The sequence below is a fragment of the Rhinolophus hipposideros genome (genome assembly GCF_964194185.1).
Source record: "Rhinolophus hipposideros genome assembly, chromosome: 5".
Lineage (NCBI taxonomy): Eukaryota > Metazoa > Chordata > Mammalia > Chiroptera > Rhinolophidae > Rhinolophus > Rhinolophus hipposideros.
The window spans coordinates 45,257,120-45,280,789 of record NC_138051.1 but is presented as its reverse complement, the minus strand read 5'-3'; the positions used below and the strand labels follow the sequence as shown (position 1 = coordinate 45,280,789).

General features: G+C 34.1%; 1 protein-coding gene across 8 annotated transcripts in view; it reads left to right on the top strand.

The window, feature by feature from the left end:
- GABPB1 (GA binding protein transcription factor subunit beta 1) overlaps positions 1-23,670 on the top strand; it is a gene marked incomplete at its 3' end in the record, with an annotated part of 61,491 nt that overhangs the window by 8,406 nt on the left and 29,415 nt on the right. For 7 of the 8 annotated variants that reach the window (XM_081049891.1, XM_081049888.1, XM_081049890.1 and 4 more), the window contains exon 2: positions 21,243-21,350. In XM_081049891.1, the coding sequence (XP_080906017.1) occupies positions 21,243-21,350 (108 nt within the window). Of the gene's footprint in view, positions 1-15,271; positions 15,349-21,242; positions 21,351-23,670 lie in introns of those variants that run through there. The other variant, XM_081049892.1, reaches the window with a different exon arrangement.

The following is a 23,670-nucleotide window of genomic DNA, read 5'->3' as shown; positions in this document are numbered from 1 at the left end:
CAAGCACAAGAGAAAATGATGCAATCAAGAGACACGGTAAAGCCGCGCTGAGGCTGCTGCTGCTGTAAGATGGCTTACTGCTTCACAGCAAACTTATATAAGTAGAGGGAGTACATTTAAAATAACGATAAAAGTATACTATAGTAAATACGTAAGCCAGTAACATAGTGGGTTATCATTACCAAGTATTATGCACTGTATGTAATTGTCTGTGCTGTACTTTTACACGACTGGCAGCGCAGTGCATTTGTGTACAGCATCACCACAAACACGTGAGTAATGCGTTGTGCTGTGACGTTAGGGCTGCTATGCTGGCACCAGGTGATAGAGTGTTTTCAGCTCTACTATAATCTTAGGGGACCACTTGTAGGTGAGGTCTGTCGTTGACCTTTGAAATGTCATTATGCAGTGCATGAATGTATTGATTTCCACTTAGGCTTCTTAACATTCTTTCTTTCCTTGCCCTTCATGTTAGTATGCCATTCTGGTTTTCCCCTTCTGACTTCTCTGTTTGCTTTGTTGATGTTGATACCTTATCCTCTAACCACTATCATTATTCCTCTCAGTAGCTAATCCTCTGCTCCTGTTTTTGTCTTCTGCCAAATAGATGTTTTATATGGTGATGACTCCTAAACGTGTAGTCCCCAGATTTGTATCTCCAGTGGACATTGGAATTGTCACTTCCTCTCATGATAAAGTTGTAGGATTTTCAGCTCCTCTGACTCTTGTGCTTCTTTGTGTCTACAGCAATTACCATGTATCCAAACAGAGGAGAATGTTTAATTGTAATTTTTTTGTTAAAGTATAGTTGACATACAATATTATGAGTAACATAGTGACTCAACATTTATATACATTACGGAGTGATCACGATAAATCTAGTAACCATTTTTTATTATACAAAGTTATAATGACACTACTGATCATATTTCCTATGTTGTACATTACATCCCCGTGACTTACTTATTTTATAACTGTAAATTTATACCTCTTATTCCCCTTCACTTTTTTCACCCATCCCCCCAAGCCTCTCCTCTATGGCAATCATAAGTTCTGTATGTCAGCCTCCCATTGGGAGGCTCAAGGAGTTTCCATCACTTTTAGATTTATTATAATACTACCCAACTTCCAACCTGTCCATTTTTCTTTGTTTTATCATCATCATGCTTAAATCTTAAATTTGTCTGTGGTACCTGTTTCTCCTTTATTTTTTATATCCATCAGTCAGCACAGTTCTTTAGATTACTCTTTACTGGATCTGTTTGTCCTGGGATTCTGCATTACCTATTATTTGCCCTTTTAAACTTTAATATCCTTCCTCCAACTTCATCCTGTATATGGCAGCCAGGATAATTTTCCTAAGACTTTTATTGAACTCATTGCTACTAAACCTAAACAGCCCAAGGAGAGAACATGCGGTGTTGACCTTTACACTCTCTGTTGTGCCAAGCAAAATGAATTAACTTGTGCTGAATAAATGTTTGAATGGATCACCCGTTGCTTAAAATGTTGAATGACTCCCAGTTGTCTGCAGGATAAAGTCCAAACTCTACTTTCTGGCTTTCAAACCTGTTCATATTATATTCTGATTCTTCAACTTTATTCTTTACTCCTTAACATTATCAAGCTAGTGTTTCCTCTGTAATATACCATGTTCGGCCACAACTCCATGTGTTCTTTTCCTTTTCCTTGCCTGTCAAAGCCTATTCAGAAATGTTTGCCCTGTGCCAGGCACTGTTCTAATCTCTGGTGTTATAGCAATGAACAAAACAGAAGAGAAAGTCTCTGTGTTCGTGGAGCTGACATTCTGGGTGAGGAGGAGGAGGGGCACTGAAAACAAATATCAGGTGGTAATGAATGCAATAGAAAAGAATCAAACTGGATTGGGATAGAATGGTGGGAGATGGTTTCTATTTTAGGTGCTTAGGGAAAGCTCTGATCGTCCTGGATTGAAGAAGCAAACCATACAGTTACTTAAGTGAAGAGCTTTCTAGATAGAGGAAACATGACCCTAAGGTGGGAACATGTTTGGCTTGTTCGAATAATTACTAAGACTTGTGTCACTAGAGCAGAAAAATAAGGGGGAGTGATAGATGAGATTAAATACTGTGTTTCCCGGAAAAGAAGACCTAACCAGAAAATAAGCTCTAGCATGGTATTTTAGGATGACACCCCTGAATATAAGCCTTAATGCATCTTTTGGAGCAAAAATTAATATAAGACCCGGCTTATTTTTGGGGAAACATGGTAGGTAGTGCACAGTTCACATGGGTAAGTCTTTCATTGAAGAAGCCTTCCTTGACTACATCATTTTGTTTGCGAATTTAAAGCTTTTCTGAACCCATATAACAACTATGGAAGTAGTTTTCAAATTATTTTTTTGTTGGAATCCACAGTAAGAAATTATTTTACATCATTAGCGTATATACACAGTGTTATATGTGTGTGTACATGAGTGGAACTGGAATAAATTCATGCAACATGACTTATCTTTACCCCATTTGATATGTGCTGATATATTTTTTAAATGTTGTCTTTAACCCACTAAAATGATTTCACAGTCTGTCAATGGGTCATGACCCACAGTTTGAAAACCATTGATCTATGGTGTACACCTACTTAAAAACTTTTAAACCACAGACTTTTTTTTTTTTTTTTTTTTTTTTTTTTTTTTTAGCAATCCATATATTCTTTCAGGTTGTAAAATATTTTCAGTTAAAGATCATGACTTCAATTTTTGTGTGTGTAGTTTTTTAGTGTTTAGTGTTGAATAGAGTGGGTTTATTTAATTAAGCAGATAGCTATTGCGTGAGATGCTTGAAACTGTTAGATATTAAAAGACACATAAGACTAAGATAAACCCTGCCTGACTTCCTAAGGCTCATGGGAGAGGACAGCTTATAAACAAATCATTCATAATGTGGTGGAATCTATATATTAATGGAAACAGGTTCAGGGCACAGAGAGTAAAGAAATGATTATTTCTTTTTGCTGAGAAGGTCAAGGGGAGCTTGTTGGAGGAGATAACATCTGAACTGGGTTTTGGACGAAGAATGAGTACTTGGTTAGGTAGTAAATTGGGATAGGAAAAGACTTCTTAGGCAGAATAGCAAAGGAGTGATATTATGAGTAGTACGTAGGGGTTATTATAGGTAACGTACTGTTGGAGTATAAATCCAAGGGGGAAGTGGTGAATTGATGAGGCTGTAATGGGCCAGATCCTTAAAGGTCTGAAATGCATTGGAGTCATCATTTTTTCAATGATTTTGCAATTAGGTGAAAATTATGTAGTCAAAATTACTTGTAGGAAGTTGCCGCATGGGAAATAGATATCGTCTCTCAGTAAGTCCAATATAACCAGTTTTTCCTCTAGTGATGAAATACAGTGCTGTTTTCTCAATTGTGCCCTATAGGAAGTTGGCCTACATTTATGGGCAATATTGTACCCAAAAAAGAGTCTTTCTAAACATTAAACTTTCACCCATTGCAATGTGAAGTTCATTCTATAAGAAGCATTTGAGAACTGAAACCTACTGATGAGATGGGAGAGTCACAATTCAGGCTAATTCTGGGACTTACGTTTATGAAGTAGAATGGTAGGTGGCCAACTACTTAAATTATTTTTCACTTCAAGTTAAATATACATGTGGTTAAATCCTATTGTATTCTATAGGTGATTGGAACACATGATTATATCTATATTTTAGAAAGATATTTTGATAAATGTGACCACAGTTTAAGACTTTATGACAATATTCAAAATATGTAAATTTAAAACAGACTAGGAGGCATATTTGCAACATAAGTATATAATAAATTAGAAATATACGGTAATTCACTCTTAGAAAAGAAACAATGACACAGACAAATAATAAAGAACATGAACAGGCAGTTTCAGAAAAGGAAACATAAGTGGCCAATAAACATTTGACAAGATATCCAATCTCATTAGTAATTTGAGAGACATCTTAAAACATAATTTTTTTTATCCATTATGTAGTCAAAACTTCAGACAGTTTGGTAATATTAAGATTGGCTATATTGTAAGGAAATAAGTATTAGAAACTGTTGTTGGGAGTGTTAAGTCATATAGCCAGTTTGAGGGTATACATTAATGAGGGTAGTTTGCTAGTATCTATTAATTTAAAATGCTATTCCCAACAAATCTGTCCATTTTTTACACTAGAGGAACAGTTCTGTATGTACATAAGGAGGCACGTACAAGTATGTTCATTGCAACATTGTTTATAATAGTAAAAAAAAACTGGAAAAATAAGCAATATTAGTCACAAGCAAGAAAATGACCAAGTAAATTGGTATATGCATATTATGGAATAACGTAATAAATTTAAAAATGAAAAAATTACATATACTATTGCATGATAAATTTTAGAGTAGTATGTATAGTATAATAGCATTTATATAAATGAGAAAACCCAGACCAATACTGTATTTTGGAGGGGGGATGTCCATCTATATGTATGTATATATGTATGTGTGTGTGTATGTATATGTATGTATATACCGTGTTTCCCCAAATAAAAGACCTAGCTGGACCATCAGCTCTAATGCGTCTTTTGAAGCAAAGATTAATATATTAAATATAACATTAAATATAAGACCCAGTCTTATATTAAAATAAGACTGAGTCTCATATTAATTTTTGCTTCAAAAGACGCATTAGAGCTGATGGTCCAGCTAGATCTTATTTTCGGGGAAACATGGTATATGCAAATGCAAATGGTCTGGTAAGATAAATACCTGTACTAAGTGGATAATAGTGTTTAACTCATGGGTGGTGGATAGAGGATTGGGTTTTGGGAGTAGAGATAGGGGGATGATCAGAGGGAACTTTAGTAATCTTTAGCATTTCAGTAATCTTTAACATTTTAAAATAACACTATTATAGTGTATATTTAAAAATTCATTAAAAATAATGATCGGTTTGACAAGAGGATTGTTAACAGTTGGGGAACGTGGGAAACCACTTAAGGGGTACTTCATTAATATAGGCATGAGAATGCAGTAGCAAAGAGAATAGTGAGAAAAGGACTAATTTAAAAATGATGTGAGGATAGTTTGGCAGTATCTGTCAAAATTACAATTGTATTTACATTTCTCCCAATTATCCTGCCTCAAGGAATTTATCCTACAGTTATATGAAATGAAGTGATACAGCTACAAAGTTATTAATTGCAGTGTTTATAATAGCAGTAATGTCCGTCAGTAATAAACTAAGGCTTAGCCATACAATAACATACTAAGCAGCTGTACAAAAAATGAGGATGCTCTCTAGGAACTAATAAGAAAAGAACTTCAGGATGTATTAAGTAAGGAAAGCAAGTGCAGAACAATATGTAGTAATGCTGTCTTTTGGTAATTATAGAAATAATGGAAGGATACTCATGAAACTAGTAAAGGTGGTTACTTGTGGCTGGGAGGAGGGTGGAAATAGTGTAATGCTTCCTTGAGACTTTTCAATGTATACATTTCTGTGTTTGGATTTTTGAGCTATACAAAAGGATTGCCTAGTGAAGAAAGAAATTAAGAGAAAAGGATGTGAAGCAGACCCTTATAGGACGGAGAGGAAGGAGTTGAAGATTACTCTTAGCTTTCTTACTTGGGAGGTAAACAGGGTGGTAGCATCGTCAGGAAGTACAGGAGGAAGATTAGGTTTTGCCATGTGCGTGGGAAGTTCTGGACATGCTAATTGATGAATTCTTACTCCTTTTTAGTTTGTATGTGTGTGATTTATGTGTTTTAGATATGGAACTTGAGCCTATCTTAAACATGAATATTAAATAGTCATCAATATATATTTACCCTTACAGACATTTATATTCTAGGCTTTATGGAGAACAGCTTTGTAATGATGTCAAATTTTACAGCCAAAAGGGGACTTGGTATGCACACATAGAATGTAGATAGAGAAATAGAGACTGTACATCTGATGAATACACAGTTTATGTGGGAAGTAGGAACTTGATTTATCAGCATGGTTCCAATTTAATTACATCTGTAATTCAAAGAAATAAAAATAGCTTTGAATAAGAAAGTGATCTTTAGGATACATGAGATTGTATTGCAATATTTAAAAGAATATTAAAACTGGTTTAAGGAAGTTTATAGTAGAGCATAAAAATATTTTTTATATAGTGCATTTGGGAGTAACCTTACGTATGTAAGAAAGGTTTACCCTAATGGAGGAAAGGAATCACAACACTATGGATGCTGCCTAAAATAAGCCTTTGCTCTATAATTTGGAGTTTAAAATTTGTTTGAATAAGTTATATTTCAGAATCTGACTTTTGAAGTCTTAATTTATCCACATGACTTTACCTGATTATATTTGGCTAGAGTCAAAAAAGTAAAAGGAGAGCACAGTTAAAGCACATACATGTCAGGACTTGCAAGTGAATTTAATTCTTTTCTAGGTTTATGTTAATCACAATTTGGGTGTGGAATAGCAATAGAAAAGAGCTGTTAAGTAATTCTTGCTTGAGATTTACAATTTTAATCATTTTATATTTGAAGAGAAGAGGTTTTACTGTCAATAGGTTTTTTTTTTTTAATGATTTAAAAATTATAAATAATGGTATATAGAGAATCCTGTAACAATTTGAGATGATCTTATTTAAGTGAGGGCGAAACTGTTAGGTCATCTCCAACCTGTGCATACTTCTTTATTCGCTTCCTTTCTCAGGACTGCTATCCTCTGGAGCTTTGGGAAACAAATTGAGAAATACTGGATTGGGCTGGGCTACAGTTTGGGCTTGGATGAACTCTCTCACCTCTTATGTATCTTTGATGTGTCCAGTTGAGTGAAAGGATGGTAATAACATAGTGTATAGAAATTAACTTTACTTCAAGTAGCGTTTAATTAATGGTCTCAATCAGGGGTGATTTTGCCCCCAGGGGACATTCAGCAATATCTGGAGACTTTTATGAAATGTGAAAGAGGTGGATGCCACTGGCATCTAATGGGTAGAGAGCAAGGATGCTGCTAAATATCCTACAGTGCATAGAACAATCTCCCACAACAGAGAACTGTCAGGCTCCAAATGTCAGTAGTGCTGAGGCAGAGAAAGCCTTGGTTACTTGAATGCCACCTATATGTGCAGCACTGTTCTCAAGTACTTATGAGTGCAAATGACACTAACAGAAAGTCTTGTCTCTATGCAGAAGAAATTTATAACCTAGCTAAAGCATCTCAAACTTGATAAGTCTGTGGCCGAACTCTTAACACCTGACCCACCCTATCCCACTTTGCTATCCTTATTTCAGTAAGCCCACTTTTTACTAAGTTGTTTAGGCCAAAAACCTAGATGTCATCGTTGACTCCTCTTTGTCTTGTGCACTGACATGTACTATTCCGGACATCCTGTTAGCTCCACTTCAAAATATATCTTTCATCTAAGTAATGATGGGCTAGTTTATGTAGAGTACTTCTCTTTTTGAAAACAACTGAAAATAATGGATATGATATGTAAAATACTATCTTAAGAGCTTTGAAGAATTGGAAAGATATGAGAATTTGGTAAGTCAAATTCTAAAAGAAGGCCAAGAGAGGTTAGCAGAATACCTGGAGAATTGCCTTGAATATGTTTGCTGGTATCAAGAAGTTCAGGTTTCTTGATAATTAAATCAGCCTTTTGGGGTAAGGCAGACAGAAATCAAGACTCCGAGTCTGCCCAACATGTAAAGTTTTATAAAAGATCCTTCCCTACGAGGCTTGGACTCCACCTGAGGGATAAAGATGTACCAGAACTAACCACTACCCCTTTCTCATCGCCTACTTCTCAGCTAAATATCAAGGGACTTCAGGGCCAGTTGTCTTGGCACTGGGCAGAGCAGGTGAAAAGAGAAAGGAAACAAAGTCTCTCTAAAGTTGTGGCCATAGCATAGCAAAGTAAGGGAAACTTAAGCCTGCTGGTGTCCCTCAGGTGCTTGGCAGAAGCAAATGCAAGTGTTCCTTCATCTTAGGCCTCCTTAGAAGTAGTTTTTTAAGGACACTAATGAGCACATAATCAAAGATAACCAGGCATACAAGGACACAAGAAAACATGGGTAAGAACCAGCAGAAACAACAGGTAGCAGAAAAAGATTTTCATAGGCATCATATATTAGAATTAGAAGATACATGCTAAAACAACCATGTTTACCATGTTTACAGAAATAAATGACAAACTTGAAGACAAGAAGCAGGAAACTATAAAAAAAGGGGGGCATTGTAGATTTGGAAAAAAAACAAATACAACTGCTAGAAATGAAAAATATAATAAGTGAATTAAAAACTTAACAGTGTGGTTTGCATGCAGGTTGGATACATCAGAAAAATTATTGATCTGGGATATAGTCCAGACAAAATGATCCAGGATGTAGCTTAGAGGCAAAAAGATGGAAACAATAGAAGGCAAGGTAAGAGATAGGGAGCGGGGAGTAAGAAGGTCTTAATTGGAATTTCAGAAGAACAGGAGAGAGAAAAGTGGGACATTTAAAGAGATGATGGCTGATGTTTTCCAGAACCAATGAAAGATAACAAACCAGGATTTAGTTTGTTTATGTCCTAAGTAATATAAAAAATAAATCCACACCTAGACACGTCACAGTGAAATTACAGAGATCCAATGATAAAGAGAAAAGATTCTAATGAAGCTGGAGAAAAAAGAAGATAACCATCAAAGGAACAAGATTAACAGATGACTTCTCAACAGCAATAGTGGAAGTCAGAAGACAATGAAATGATACCTGCAATATAAAATGAAAAAACCTTGCCAACCTAGAATTTTACACCTAGTTAAAATATCTTTAAAGAATGAAGATGAAATAAAGATATTTTATACAAAAACAGATTGTTACCAGCATCTCACCTATTAAAGATAATTCAAACCAGCACTGGTGAATAGAAGTTTCTGTGAAGATGGAAATATTCTTTATCTGTACTGTCTAATATTGTAGTCATAAGCTTCATGGGCTTTTGAGAACTTGAAATGTGTCTAGTATGATTGAGGAACTGAATTTTTAATTAGTTTAAATGTAAATAGCCACAGGCACCACATTAGTGCAATTCTAAAGGATACACTTTGTGCAGAATGAAATTAATCCCACAATGGAGAAATAAAGTGTATGAAGAGCTGAAAATTAAAGTGATATATATTTGGAAAATGAAAAATGAATACCGACTGCATAAAACAATAAAAAATATCTAATAGATTAAAAGACAAGCAATAAAGAAGGGGGATAAGTGGAGTTTTAGATTCTAAGGTCCTTATATTATCCAAAAGGAGGGTGAATTTTAAAAAAACTTTTTGTATGGAAAGCTTTAAATACATAAAAGGAAAGAAAAGAATACAATGAACCCCCATGTATTCATTACCCAGCTTCAAAAATGATCAACTCATGACTAGTTTCATTTATTTTCTCAAATTATTTTAAAAATTCCAAGCATCAACATTATTTAATCTATAAATATATAGAGGGTGCCAAAAAACTGTATACACATTTTAAGAAAGGAAAAAAAAACTATTAAAATTGTAATATTTAATGTACACTAGTAATAATGTGTATACATTTTTTTGGCATCTGTGGTATTTTTATCTCTAAAAATATACATACTTAAACTATATTATATCTGGAAAAATATCAATATACTTCCTTAGTATCATTACATATTTAGGCAGTGTTCACATTTCCTCAGTTATCTCCAAAATGATTTTTTTAAGACTTAATTTTTTTAGGGCACCTTTAGGTTCATAGCAAAATCGAGGAGAAAGTACAGATGTACAGATATGTACAGATATGCCATCTGCCCCCATACATGCATAACCTCCCTTTTTATCAATATCCCCTACTGTGGTACATGTGACTTTTGAATTGGGAAAATATTTTACATATTGAAAAATTACAATTAAATCAAGAACAATCCCTAAAATTGAGAACAATCTTGAACAAATGAACCTATGGGTATATCAAAGTTATTTAAATGCATGGAGAAAAACACTATCTCAAGGTCTTTTGAGCTCAGCACTAAATGGCATATATGCTAAAGACAAAAAGAACAAAAAAAATCTTAAACTTTTAATTGCTGGTTGTAATATTGGTGTTTTTATTTTGACATCATTTGGTATATATATATTGTAGGGTAAAGCCAATGAGTTTTTTGCTTATATATTAGGAGCTGATAGAGATAGATACATGTATGAAATCAAAGAAACTTAAGCAAAAAACCTGATAGTGTTGAACTTGAATTATAAATGTCAATATGAATTTATGGTTTAAAAATTTATTTCTTAATTCTGTTCAAATATATGTATGTTTCTTTCCTAGCTTTCTCCACTAAAAGGACCTAGAAACAAGTGTGTCACTTTGGTAGATATGAGTACTTCTATTATCTCAGTGTTGATCTTTCAACACTTAGAATCCAGGGCTCCTTGAAGAAATTACAGATTCCAGGACTGAGTCAGGGAACATACATAGTGAACTGGGGACATCTTGAACCAGAAGCAGAAAAGCTTGTAAAGATACAAAAGCCGACATGAAGAGGCTTTGGTTAGCCAACACTGGGACAGTTTGAACATCAAAGAATGAGTAATTACTGACACAACATACAACAACAAAAAATAAAACAAATGGAGATGGCTATTTATACCTATTCTTTACTCTGAAAATTGGTGATTAAACGTTTGAACTGCCTTTTTAGTAGAAACAATCATAGTTAATGAGGAATGCCAGATAATAAACATAGAAAGAATTACAGAATTATTAAGCCATAATTTGTTACAAACTGTTATAATTGACTTGTGTCAGGATCATTAATGGATACTAAAACTATTAGGCAAAAGGTTAATTGGGAATTTGGTATTCACGTGGTGCCAAAGTAACACTCCACAGAGTACCAGTTGGTTTCAAAGTAAAACAATATAAGTACTAGGAAGTACTAGGCTAATAAATACTAGGCTATCACCAACCTGGTTATTAATCTTAGTATCCCTACGAATGAACCAAAAGATGTGTGCTTTCTGATGTGATTCAATATCAAGTATATAGCATCAACTATGAAATATTTTATGTCCAAAATTTAAAATCTGTATTTAGTCAAGTTTAGACTAACTTTCAGCTAATAAGAATATGGGAGGTGAAGAAATTAAGTACCACCTTGAAGAAGCAATCAGGAAAATCCAGATATGAGATGCAATGAACTGGTTATTTAATGTCATGAGAGAGAAAAAGAGGGGTGGAGTAGATGGAGGAAAGGGAAATTGTCCTAGAATAGAAATGATTTAGAGATATAACAACCAAATGCCATGTGTCAGCTGTAAAGTACTTTTTTTTTTTAAAGGAGTAGGATGAAGCAAGATGGCCAACTTTTAATTTAGAATGTGGGTGGTCATATCGGAGTGCGTGTGTACACACACACACACACACACACACACATACATACGCTTTTCTTTGTTTGAAAAGTTTTATAATAAAAACTTGAAAATATTTTTCTTGATGGACACGGTATTTGTAGTTTCTTTTTTTTCCTATAACAATAATGTTTCTACAAATATTCTTATACATATTTCCTCTCCTTGTGTACATTTTTAGAATACACAAGGAAATAGGTTAGCTTACCAGCATTGGAATCCCTGGGTCAAAGGGTAAGTGCATCTTCAACTCTACTAGATATTGATAAATTGTTCTTTTAAAATGGTTGTACTCATAAGAATTGTAGAACAGGGAATCATGAGATGTATGAGTATGTCTTCCCTACTATATGATGAATTCTTCTAGGGTAGCTATTATGTAGAGACTCACTCATAGAAATGTTTGAATTGAATGAAATTTTATTTTAGGGGGTTTCCTGGCAGCAGGACGGAGAGACTAGAGTTAGGTCAGCTAAGAGGCTATTGTGATGTTTGAGGTATAAGGCAGTGAGAGTATAAGACTAGAGGTAGTGGAGAGGAAGGGATGAATGTAAGAAATCTTGGAGAGAGGATCACAGTGTGTTCATTCTTACTGTTGGGCAGGATATCGATGGTTTCCTGTTGTGACTTCTAACATCCAGCAGTTTGTTGGCTTTACTTTGTAATAAGCAAGTAAGTTATACTTCGCTGATGAGTTTGAAACCATCTACTGGCCTGGTTCCAAGAGAGTTCATAGCCTTTTACCCTCTTTTTACTTTTTCAAGCCTCAGTCTTTTCCTGGGATAAATAAGTACATGTGATTTAAAAGAGATTAATGGGGTAAAGGGACAGCGGATTACAAAGATGAGGAGAATTTTAAAGTGTTGCAACATTTTGCAAATTCTAAAGTTGGTGCCTTCAAGGATTTTCTACAACAGCTCTGTCCAGTGGAAGTATAATGCAAGACACATATTTAATTTAAAGCTTTCTAGTAGCCACATGAAAAAAACACACACAATAAACAGGCGAAATTAATTTTTGTAACATATTTTATTTAACCCCATATGGTCAGAATATTACCCTCTCAACATGTAATTGATGTAGCTATTAATGAGATACTTTACCTACTTATTGGTACTAAGTGTTCAGAATTTGGTACATCCTCCTTATACACGCCTCAGCTTTGACTAGCCACATTTCAATGCTCAGTGGCTATTGTGCTGGGCAGCTCAGTTCTAGAACATACTAATTTGAAACCTTTGAACTCTAAATTTGGTACTGATTTGACCCACTGTCGTTGAGGGTGGCCTTGAGTTGTTGCTTCACAGTCCTGTTGCTGATTATTCGATAAACTCAGGCTCTTTGTCCAGATTTTTTTCAATATGTACCACTTTGGCAGGTCCAAGAGTGATTTTAGAGTCCCAGACAAAGTCATTATTCAGATTTATTGATTATGTTCATACTTTTTCCTTTTGACTCAGAAAACAGAATTGACTTCAGATTTTTTTGGACCAAATCTGTCCATTTGAGTTGCTGCCAATAAAAAGAGAATATTTAGGTGAGTTCCAACCTCACTCACTTATTATAAGGAATTTGGTTACAACAAGGTTGACAGGAATTCAGTGAGCATTCTATTGATTATAGTATTTCCTGGAAGTTGTGAAGCTGTCGGCATAATTTACATTTAAAAAGTCAAATGTTCTGACTTTATTGATTATCCCAAATATTTCTGGAGTTTCGACTGTATGTCAAACATTGTTTATTCAGTGAATGAATATTTATTGACATTTACCAGGCACCATAGCCCAGGCTCAGTGACAGCCTGTAGCCCGTAAACAGGAATATTTAATGGTGTATGATAAATGCCATGATAGACAAACTTAGGATGCTAGAAGAACACATGGGAAGGATGTTTGAGTTAATTTTGGGGCAATCAGGAATGGCTTCTCTGATTAGATAAGCTGAACTTTTGAAGGAAAAGTAGGAATTAAATATGGCAAAAGTGGACATGGAGAGAAGAGCATTATTCTTGGCAGAGGGAATGCTTTGTATAGTTGCCCAAAGGGGAGGAAAAGCGCCATACATAGTACAATATACTGCTTGGAGTGTAGAGTTCACTGTGAGGTGGTGAGCAGTGTTTATGGAGGTGATGGCAATAGATGCCGAACATGAAAGGTCTTGAATCTCATGGTAAAGAGTTTGACTTTATGTGAGTTAACTGAGGAGAGGGACGTGATTTCTGTTTAAGAATAATTAAGAAGTTTGGTAGCAGAGTGGAGAATAAATTAGAGGAAGTCAAGACTGAGACATAGACACAAGTTTAAAGGTGCTGTAAGAGAAAGGATGGAGGTATAGGCAGAGATTGTAGCAGAGGAGAAAAGCTAATCAACAAAAACTTATTGAAGGCCTACTCTATCAGTGGAAAGAGGTAGAAGGATTTGAGAGAGAATTAGGAGGTAAAAGTGACAGGTCTTGATGACTGATTATTGTTTAGGGGGATGGGGGAAAAGGAGGAGTTAAGGATGATCCCAAGGTTTCTGATGTTAGGGAACAAGCCAGTACTTGGACAATTTGAATTTTGAAGTGTCTTGGGATGAAAGTGCTAACCCAAGTATATGTGTGTGTTGCCGCACTGTTCGTAAAAAATGAAAAAGGGATTGAATAATTAATGTACTCAATACTCTATGTTTCCTATTTCTTAGTGTAATAATTTCCTATTTGCTGTAACAAATTACCACACACATAGTGCCTTAAAGCAACATAGATTTATTATTGTACAGTTCTTGAGATCGGAAGACATGAAATTAAGATTTTAGCAGTTGCGTTCTCTCTTTCATCTTTGCTTCTTTCTCTTCTGACTCTGCCCCTCCTGCATCCCTCCTGTGAGGCCCCGTTTGATGACATTAGGCCCACCTGGATAATCTCCCTAGTTTAAAACTCTTAATTTAATAGTATCTGCAGAGTCCTTTTGCCATGTAAACTAACATAATCACAGATTCTGAGAATTAGGATCTAAACCTCTTTGGGGGGCCATTATTCAGCCTAGTGCAGCCAGTAAAAAGAATGCTTATTAAATCTGCATATTTACATGAAAGATGTCACTGATAAAACAAGGGGATCCCTGTTAAGTGAAAAAAACAAGTATAGTATGATCCTTTTTTTGTGTTTTTCTTTGTTTAAACATTGTACATACCTGTATTTGCATGCATGGAAGGATACACTCTAAACATTTAAATAGTGGTTACTTCTGGGGAGTAAGACCACAGGGAGGTGTGGAGATGACTTTAAATTTGAACTACATATTTTTTATATAAACATATATTTGCTTATTTGCAATTTTATTTGTATGAAAGTATACATGTACGTAGTTGAAAAAGTAAAAAAATATGAAGTCTATGGTAAAAAAATATCCGTCGTCCCTTGTTACTCCTTTCCATCCCAGAACCTTTTTTTTCCAGAGACATCCTTTTATGGCTTTTCACTTTTTTTTCCCTAGTACTTTCCGTTCATATTTCTAAATAACAAGCTTATGCTATTTCTTGATTTTTCTATTTTAGATATCTTTGACTTCCTACTTATGAAGATGAAGCTTTTGCTTTGTTAAATCAAACCACCCACGTATACATTTTTTTTCCTCGCCCTTCATCTTAATAGAATTATACCGAAAATTTTGTTTACATTAGCATTCAGTGGTCATTATGACCCTGGAACTACTACTCTTCGCTAACCCATGTCATATACACACTGGGATTACATTTCCTTTCTTATATAGTTTTCTTTTCCCTTGAAAAAGAAATTGTCTATTTTTTTTGCTAGTCTTCTTGTATCCATCATTAATCAGTCTCACTCTTCACGGGAAGTTTCACTTTTTTTCTTAGGAGACTCAGCATCCTGTCTTTTCCTTAGAGACCTCCTTCCTGGAACGTCTGTTCTCTGGCTCCAGTCTGGATTTGTGTTGCAGGTCTGTGGCACAGCTGTTATCATGGGGTCTCTCCATTTACCCATATGGGAGAATCCTGTTCCATTCTATGTTGGATCACTTGTTTCCTGATGCTCTAATTCTTTCTGATTTACTCCTGGTTTTGGTGTAGTACATCTTCTAGTGCCTTTCTGAAATAAGGGTATGGGAGATAATTTTTTTTAGATAATTTATGTTGAAAATGTCATTTTATTTTTAAGTTTAGAAAAAGTGAAAAAAAAACATTCATAAGATACAATGGAAATGGGAGAAAAATCCAAATAAATCAGAGTTCATATGATGATTTTTTCCTTCAAAGGAATTACACAGAGAGACTAAGCTTAAATCCTTGGAGGGTATGCTCTTTTATATCCCAGCAGATTGTCACTGTTCTCTCATTCAGAATATAAGAAGAAGAGTTAAGAAAATAGGTCTTATCTTTAGATCAAAACTAGTGCTCTTTGATAAAATCTTTCTACTTTTTGTTTGCCTCCTTTGTAAAATGGAGACAGTAACCGTCTTGGTAAGATTGCTCAGATTAAATGAGATAAAATGTATTATAGATTAAGATTTGGCAAAATGCCAGGCATCACTTTTACACTTATTGAGGTTCATTTTTTATGAGAATGTAGGCAACTAAATTCTGATGCCCAAAAATATTTTCATATAATGTAGTTATTTACAAGGTTATAATGTGCTTAATTTTACTTTGAGTCACATTTTACATCCTTTTACTATTAAAAAACTGTTCTACAACATCTAATTTCCTATATTAAAGGCTTATTAATCTTATCTAATTTTGATGAAAAGCTTTTTATTAATCAAAGTTTATTTTTAATTACATGATTAATATGTGCTCATTATAGAAAAGTTACAAAGCAGAGAAGACTAGAAAAAAGGGAAAAATCTGTAATTTAAAATATCATGGTATATTGATTCTAAGTATTTTTCTATGCATTTTTTTCCATAGTTAAGATCATGGTGTATATTCAGTTTAGAATCCTGATTCTTATATTATTACATGCTATTTGTAAATAATAGTTTTAAATTACTATAGTATTATGCTTAAAAATCTATATTTGTCTTGTAGAGATATGTACTGAAGTATTTACAAATAAAATGATATGTCTGATATTTGCTTCAAAATAATATGTGTGTGTGTGTGAAATGTGTTGGCCAAAAATAATAGTGAAGCTAGGTGGTAGCTGTGTGGGAGTTCATTATACTATTGTGTCTTATTATATTTCCTCAAAATTTTCCATAATAAAAAGTAAACACATGAAAATAAAGACTACAATATTCCATTATAATCTAGTTGAATTTCTTTAATTATTGTTTATAGTAGGGAATTTCAGTTTTTTCCTGTTTTACAACATTACTATTATAATACCATTTTTTTCTGATAGTTTCCTTATGACAGATTTATATGAGTGGAATTACTAGGTCAAAGAATATGAACATTTTAAAGGCTTTTGATGCATACAGATAGCTAAATTGCTTGATGAAGAATTTTATTGGATTTATAATTGTATTCTAGGAGCGATGTTGCAAATTTTTAATGAGACAATCAAGGTTTATTATTAAGTATATTATAATAGGATTACATTTTCTGAGTTTTTATTCAAATTCTTTTTTAACAGTGCTAGTAGCAAGTCACATGGAACTAGTATTTTACAGTTTTATGGAGAGTTTTCATGTCCAGGAGATGCTATAATCTCACAACAGCTCTATGAACTATGAATTATAGAAATTCAAAGCAAAATAGAGTAAACTTTAATAATTTGCATATTGATGGTAATTCCTGTTACCACTAGATGGCTCTCTCAGCATGTACTTTTGAGCAAAAGCAGATTTATTTGTAGACATTTTGAAGTTCCCCTACAGATCTTATTAAAATTCATTTTAATTGGTGTTAGGAAAAAAATGGTTTGTATCAGACTGTGATAAGCTTCTTTAGTAATGCTAAAGAAATTAAAAATGGAATTTAATATGACAGATTTTGGGGTTGCTTTTCTTTTCCAGATGAAAGGAGTAATAAAGTAGATGGCAGTCAGTGCCATACACATAGTATGTTTTCACTGAGTATTTTAACATTCATTAAAATGTACTGCATTGAATTGTGCTTCTTTATTTGTTATTTGGTATATAAAAACAACATTTAATGCTAAGCCTTTAGTGGTTTTATTTAAGTCTAATACTACTTTATCTCTGAAGATTTAGTAGATAATGAACTACTAAGTAAATTGAGGGCTTGATGGTCCCTTGGGTCAATTTTGTTGTCTTAATGCAACTGAGTTCCTCTAGAACTCAGAATATTTATTCTAAGACGTGTGGTTCATGGAAGTGAGAATCGGAAGTGAAATTGCTACATTTTGGTATTTTTACTATTTTACATTTTACTAAGTATCTTGACAAGAAAATTAGAGCACCTTTGATTTTGGTCGTACTTGATTTTACGTGTATTTTTTTCCCCATTGATTTTCAGTCTTTTTAGATCCATTGTTACTTTTTTATAATGAAAATTTTATATTGTCCCTTTTGCTAGTTTGAAATGAAAATCATAGTTTTTACTTATCTGCATAATTTTAAAATATTATAATACCCCCATTATAATAAGAGGAGAAATAAAAGGAAAGCAACTTATAATAAAATGTGTATTTTAGTATGTAAATACTTGAGCAGACCACACCAGATGGCACAAGAGGTAAATCAAATGCTCTCAGCTGTGCACAGAATCATTGTGATGTGATTGCTGTGAAAGCGGGATGCATACGAAGTCTGACAAGTAAGTTCGTGAACTCATCCTAGAAAACTGCTACATCCCTCATTGCTGAATATCACTATGGTCATCTTCGAAGTACTCCCCTTGGGAAGGTATGCACCAGCGCCAGTGCCTAGTCCACGCTTTAAAACAATTTTGGAACTCTTTTTCTGGAATGGCCACCAGAGCTGTCATCATATTACCCTTGATGTCATGAATGTCATCAAAATACTTTCCTTTCAATATTTCCTTTATCTTCAGGTAAAGAAAGAAGTCACCGGGGGCCAGATCAGGTGAGTAGGGAGGGTGTTCCAATACAGTTATTAGTTTACTGGCTAAAAACAGCCTCACAGACAGTGCTGTGTGAGCTGGTGCATGGTTGTGATGCGAGAGTCATGAGTTGTTGGCAAAAAGTTCAGGTCATCTAACTTTTTCATGCAGCCTTTTCAGCACTTCTAAATAGTAAACTTGGTTAACTGTTTGTCCAGTTGGTACAAATTCATAATGAATAATCCCTCTGATATCAAAAAAGGTTAGCAACATCGTTGCAAGAAGTTCACGAACTTAATTGTCATATCTCGTACAGTGTTACATTGGTGATTCAGATACCCAAGTGGCATTGACTTTGGTGATATGATTTTTCCAAAATGGCGAACAACTCTTAGTAAAGTTCTGAACAAAATAAATAGATTTATAATATGGAAATATTATTTGGAAATATTATTTAGAAAATCTGGGATGCATTAATAACTGGAAAAACAGTTTTATTTGCATATTATTTGCATATTAAATTCTAGCCTTAGATATATTCTTTGGAATGTTTGAAATTCATCAAGAACATATGACAATGCCATACTGAATTGTTCCATGCATTGCTAGACCCCTAGTATCCCTGGCACTTGCCTGTTAAATGCTAGTAGGTAGAGCCTACTCTCTCCATCAATCCCCAAAATGCCTCCATATATATATATATATTCAGAGGGCTCTTTAGGGGGCATTGCTGCTACCATGAGAACTGTTGATTTCAGAGTATTCAGCTACTTAATCTACTACACAGTTATATTACTCATGGGATTTAAAAACCACAGTAACTTAAGTAGTCTAGGTTGTTAAATATGATATATTTTGAAAAATTAAGACAATTGCAGAATTATGGGAGAAGTTTATTTGTTCAAATGTATCAGTTTTGTTGCATTCTTATAAACAGATCAATAAAGTTTGCTATTTTAAGTTCTCAATATCCTGCCTTGTTTACTAAGTCAGTAGTATATAACTTTTCCTTAATGCCAGCATTTACTTATTTTACAGTCATACAGTATAATTTGCCCCTTAAAAGATCCACTTTTTAAATTTAGGAAGATAATGTAATAATATGGCAGAAACTTTGTAAAATGGAGGCAAAATTTCCCATAACCATACCACCTGAACAATTTTTGATATTTTTCAGTATTTTGTTCTCTATGTGCATATTTTGACAATCAAAAATTAGTTTTGTATCCTTTTTTTTCACTTAACGGCATAACTTTTTGTTTCTCATTTGTTTGTCTTGTTCTTTTGTTGTTTTTGGTTTATATACCACATATCAGTGAAATCATAGGGTTCTCTGCTTTTTCTGTCTGACTTATTTCACTTAGCATTATACTCTCAAGATCCATCCATGTTGTCACAAATGCTCCTATATCATCTTTCCTTAACGCCGAATAGTATTCCATTGTGTATATATACCACAACTTCTTTATCCATTCATCTATCGAAGGACATTTTGGTTGTTTCCATGTCTTGGCCACCGTAAACAAAGCTGCAATGAACATTGGAGTACACGTGTCTCTATAGAGAAATGCTTTCAGATTTTTTGGGTAGATACCCAGGAGAGCGATTGCTGGATTGTATGGTAATTCTATTCGTAATTTCTTGAGGAACCTCCACACTGCCTTTCATAGCGGCTGCACCAGTCTGCATTCCCACCAACAGTGTATGAGAGTTCCTTTTTCTCCACAGCCTCTCCAACACTTGTTACTATTTGTCTTGTTGATGAAAGCCATTCTGACTGGGGTGAGGTGATATCTCATTGTGGTTTTCATTTGCATTTCTCTGATGATTAGCGATGTTGAGCATTTTTTCATATGTCAATTTGCCATTTGTATATCCTCTTTGGAGAAATGTCTCTTCAGGTCCTCTGTCCATTTTTCAATTGGGTTGTTTGTTTTTTTGTTGTTGAGTTTCATGAGTTCCTTGTATATTTTGGATATTAGCCCCTTATCAGAGGCACTGTTTGCGAAAATCTTCTCCCATTCAGTTGGTTGCCTCATTATTTTGTCAATAGTTTCTTTTGCTGTGCAGAAGCTTTTCAGTTTCATATAATCCCATTCGTTTTAGTTTTTACTTCCATTGCCTTTGGAGTCAGATTCATAAAATGCTCTTTGAACCCAAGGTCCATAAGTTTAGTACCTGTTTTCTTCGATGCAGTTTATTGTGTCAGGTCTTATGCTTAAGTCTTTGATCCATTTTGAATTAATTTTGGTACATGGTGACAGATAGCAGTCCAGTTTCATTCTTTAGGGCATAACTTTTTAATGTTATTATGACTTCAAAACTATTATTTTAAATACTGCATTTTTATTTTACTAGATTTCACAATTTAACCATTTTCCTACATTTAGATTGTTTTCATTATACAAATAATTAATATACAGAGGGTGCCAAAAAATGTATACACCCTTTAAGAAAGGAAAAACTATTAAAATTACGCTGATGGTAACCACTTTGAGCAAGTCATGTTTGACTTCTGCAATTACAAGAGGTGCTCAAAGTGGTTACCATCAGTGTCCAGACACTTCTGATTATGGCGAACTACTGCTTGAGCAAGGTTGACCAAAGTATCCACTTGTATACATTTTTTTGGCACACCCGGTATTGAGTATTACAATTTTAATACAATTTTTTCCTTTCTTAAAATGTGTATACATTTTTTTGGCACCTTCTGTATATGTAAATATGTCTTTATTGATAGATGTTTATATATATATTTTTTTTCCTTCTTCAAAGTTGATCTCAGAAATGGGACCATTTATTGACTCACTCGGCTGGGACATTTTTGTAATTTTGGAGATACTAAATTCAGCTATGTTTTGTTTAGATGTCCCTGGTAGATTTGGGAAAGAAGCTTTTAGAAGCGGCACGAGCGGGTCAAGATGATGAAGTTCGTATTTTGATGGCAAATGGAGCTCCTTTTACTACAGACTGGGTAAAGAATGATTTTAATGTTGTGGTGTTTGTTTTTTCAATCTCATTTTTGAGTTTTTCCAGATAAAAATGTAGTCTGTATTGTCTTTATAAGTCGTAAAAATAGTTTTTTGTGAACTTGTTTGAAATTTTAGAATTACAGCTGTCTTTTAAAGGGAATGGTTTGTATTTTCTTTCCTTCCTTCCTTCCTTCCTTCCTTCCTTCCTTCCTTCCTTCCTTCCTTCCTTCCTTTTCCTTCCTTCCTTTTTTTTCCTTCCTTCCTTCCTTCCTTCCTTCCTTCCTTCCTTCCTTCCTTCCTTCCTTCCTTCCTTCCTTTTTTTGATATTTGACAACCTTATCCAAATACTCTGCCCACAAAAGGATTTTTCTTTTAAACTATGGAGTTCAGTAATGTAGGATGAATATAAAATGCAGCTGCTTGGGGTTTAATTTAAAGGTCTTATAAAAAGCATGAGTAGAATTTATAGTTCAGAAAATAACAGATGAGGATTGGGGTTAATGTTATAATTGCTCTAAAAAGAAAAAAATGTTTGCATTTCAATTGATACTTATAAAATTCTTGCAAACATGACCATTAAGAAAGAAATAAGGAGGAGTTCTTAGTAACTACAGAAGGCAGTTGTGAGGAAGACAAAAACCATAAGTCTTATTTAATTCTGGGGGTAAATCAAAAGGGATAGTTTTGGGAGTATGGAGGGTTAGGAATCTGGATTAACCCTTCCATTGGTAACAACTTAAAATTCCACATTTTTGATTTTGTTGATTTTGGCGTACTTGTCTCATGTACTTTTGTATTTTTCATTAAAAACAAAACAAAAATTTTTTATTATGGAAAATTTCAAACATGTATCAACTCCTTCATACCCTTCATCCAACTTTAAAAATTATCAAATCATGATGAATTTTGTTTCCTCTATAACTGTGTCCACTTTTTTTGTTCTGTATTATTTTAAAACAAATTCCAGGAACCATTTCATTATTTCCATAAATATTTTAACATCTGACTTTAAAAGATAAAGATTTTTTGGTTAAATATTTAAAAAATCTCAAGTGCACTCATGAATTAGAAAATGAGAAATTATTAACCTGAAAAACTAAGTGAAGGCCAGAACCCAGAGAAATTTTACCCTAAGAACATTTGCTGATCTCAGGGAATTTTTCTGTTGGTTTTCCCACCTCACTAGCATGGATTGCTGAAGACAACCTGAGACTGCTCATAGAGAGGTCTCCTAGGAGATCCTCTCCCCATAATCCTGGAATCCCAAAGACATGCACCTTAAGTGCAAAGATAAACCAGAAGTCCCCCCTCCCTCCTCCTACCTGCTTCTACTGCTCCCCCTGTTATTAGGGTACTGACTGCAAAGAAAAGACTTGAACCAAGGCACCAAAAGGAGAGAGGAAAAATTTTGTTGATGAGAGTTTGGAATCACAAACCATCTGTCATACACATTTTTGTCCTAAATCCATAAATTCTTGTGCCTTCTGTAACACCATGTACTGAAAAATGAAGTTAGAGTGATCTTTGCACTAGAGATTTCCCCAGGTTCCTGGCAGAAGCAAATGAATATCCTTTCTGGAGGTACCCACCTTCATTATAGGCTTTAGATCCATAAATGAAATTCTATGAAAATGAAAGCTCAAAAACAACTGAGCGCACAAGGAAACAAGGCAGCTTGGACAATAACCAACTGAAACGACTGACAAGCAGACTTACAAGGACTTTATATAAGAGTTTAATAGCAGATTGGGAACAGCTGAAGAGAAAATGAGTGAACTATGAAAAAAAAGATATGAAAAAAAGTCATCCAGAATATAAAACAGAGAAAAATTGATACAAATTATAAAAGATGTAGAAGTCATGAATGCTCGTGTCAGAAAGTCTAACATACGAATGTAATCATAAATCCATAAGGACGGTGAGCATAGGGATGAAATAATTTTAAGACATAAAAGCTAAGCTTTTTCTAGGACTGAGGGTAGCTCACAGATTCTAGTAGCCCATCCAATCTCCAGCTGGATCAATTAAAAAAAATCCATAATATATCTAGATACATCATAGTGATATAGTAGTATATTAAGACAAAAGGATCTTAAGAAGGCTCAGTATTTATAATACATAAGGAATTTTCATGATTAATAAAAAGACAAAACAAACGACTGGGCAAATGACTCAATATGGTACTTGACCAAAGAGAAAGTTCGAGTGACTAGTAAACATGGAGATGCTCAGAGTCATTAATAATTGGACAAATGCAAAATAAAATCATGAAATTGTATATCTACCAGATTAACCAAAAAAACGTCTGGCAGTACCAGGCAT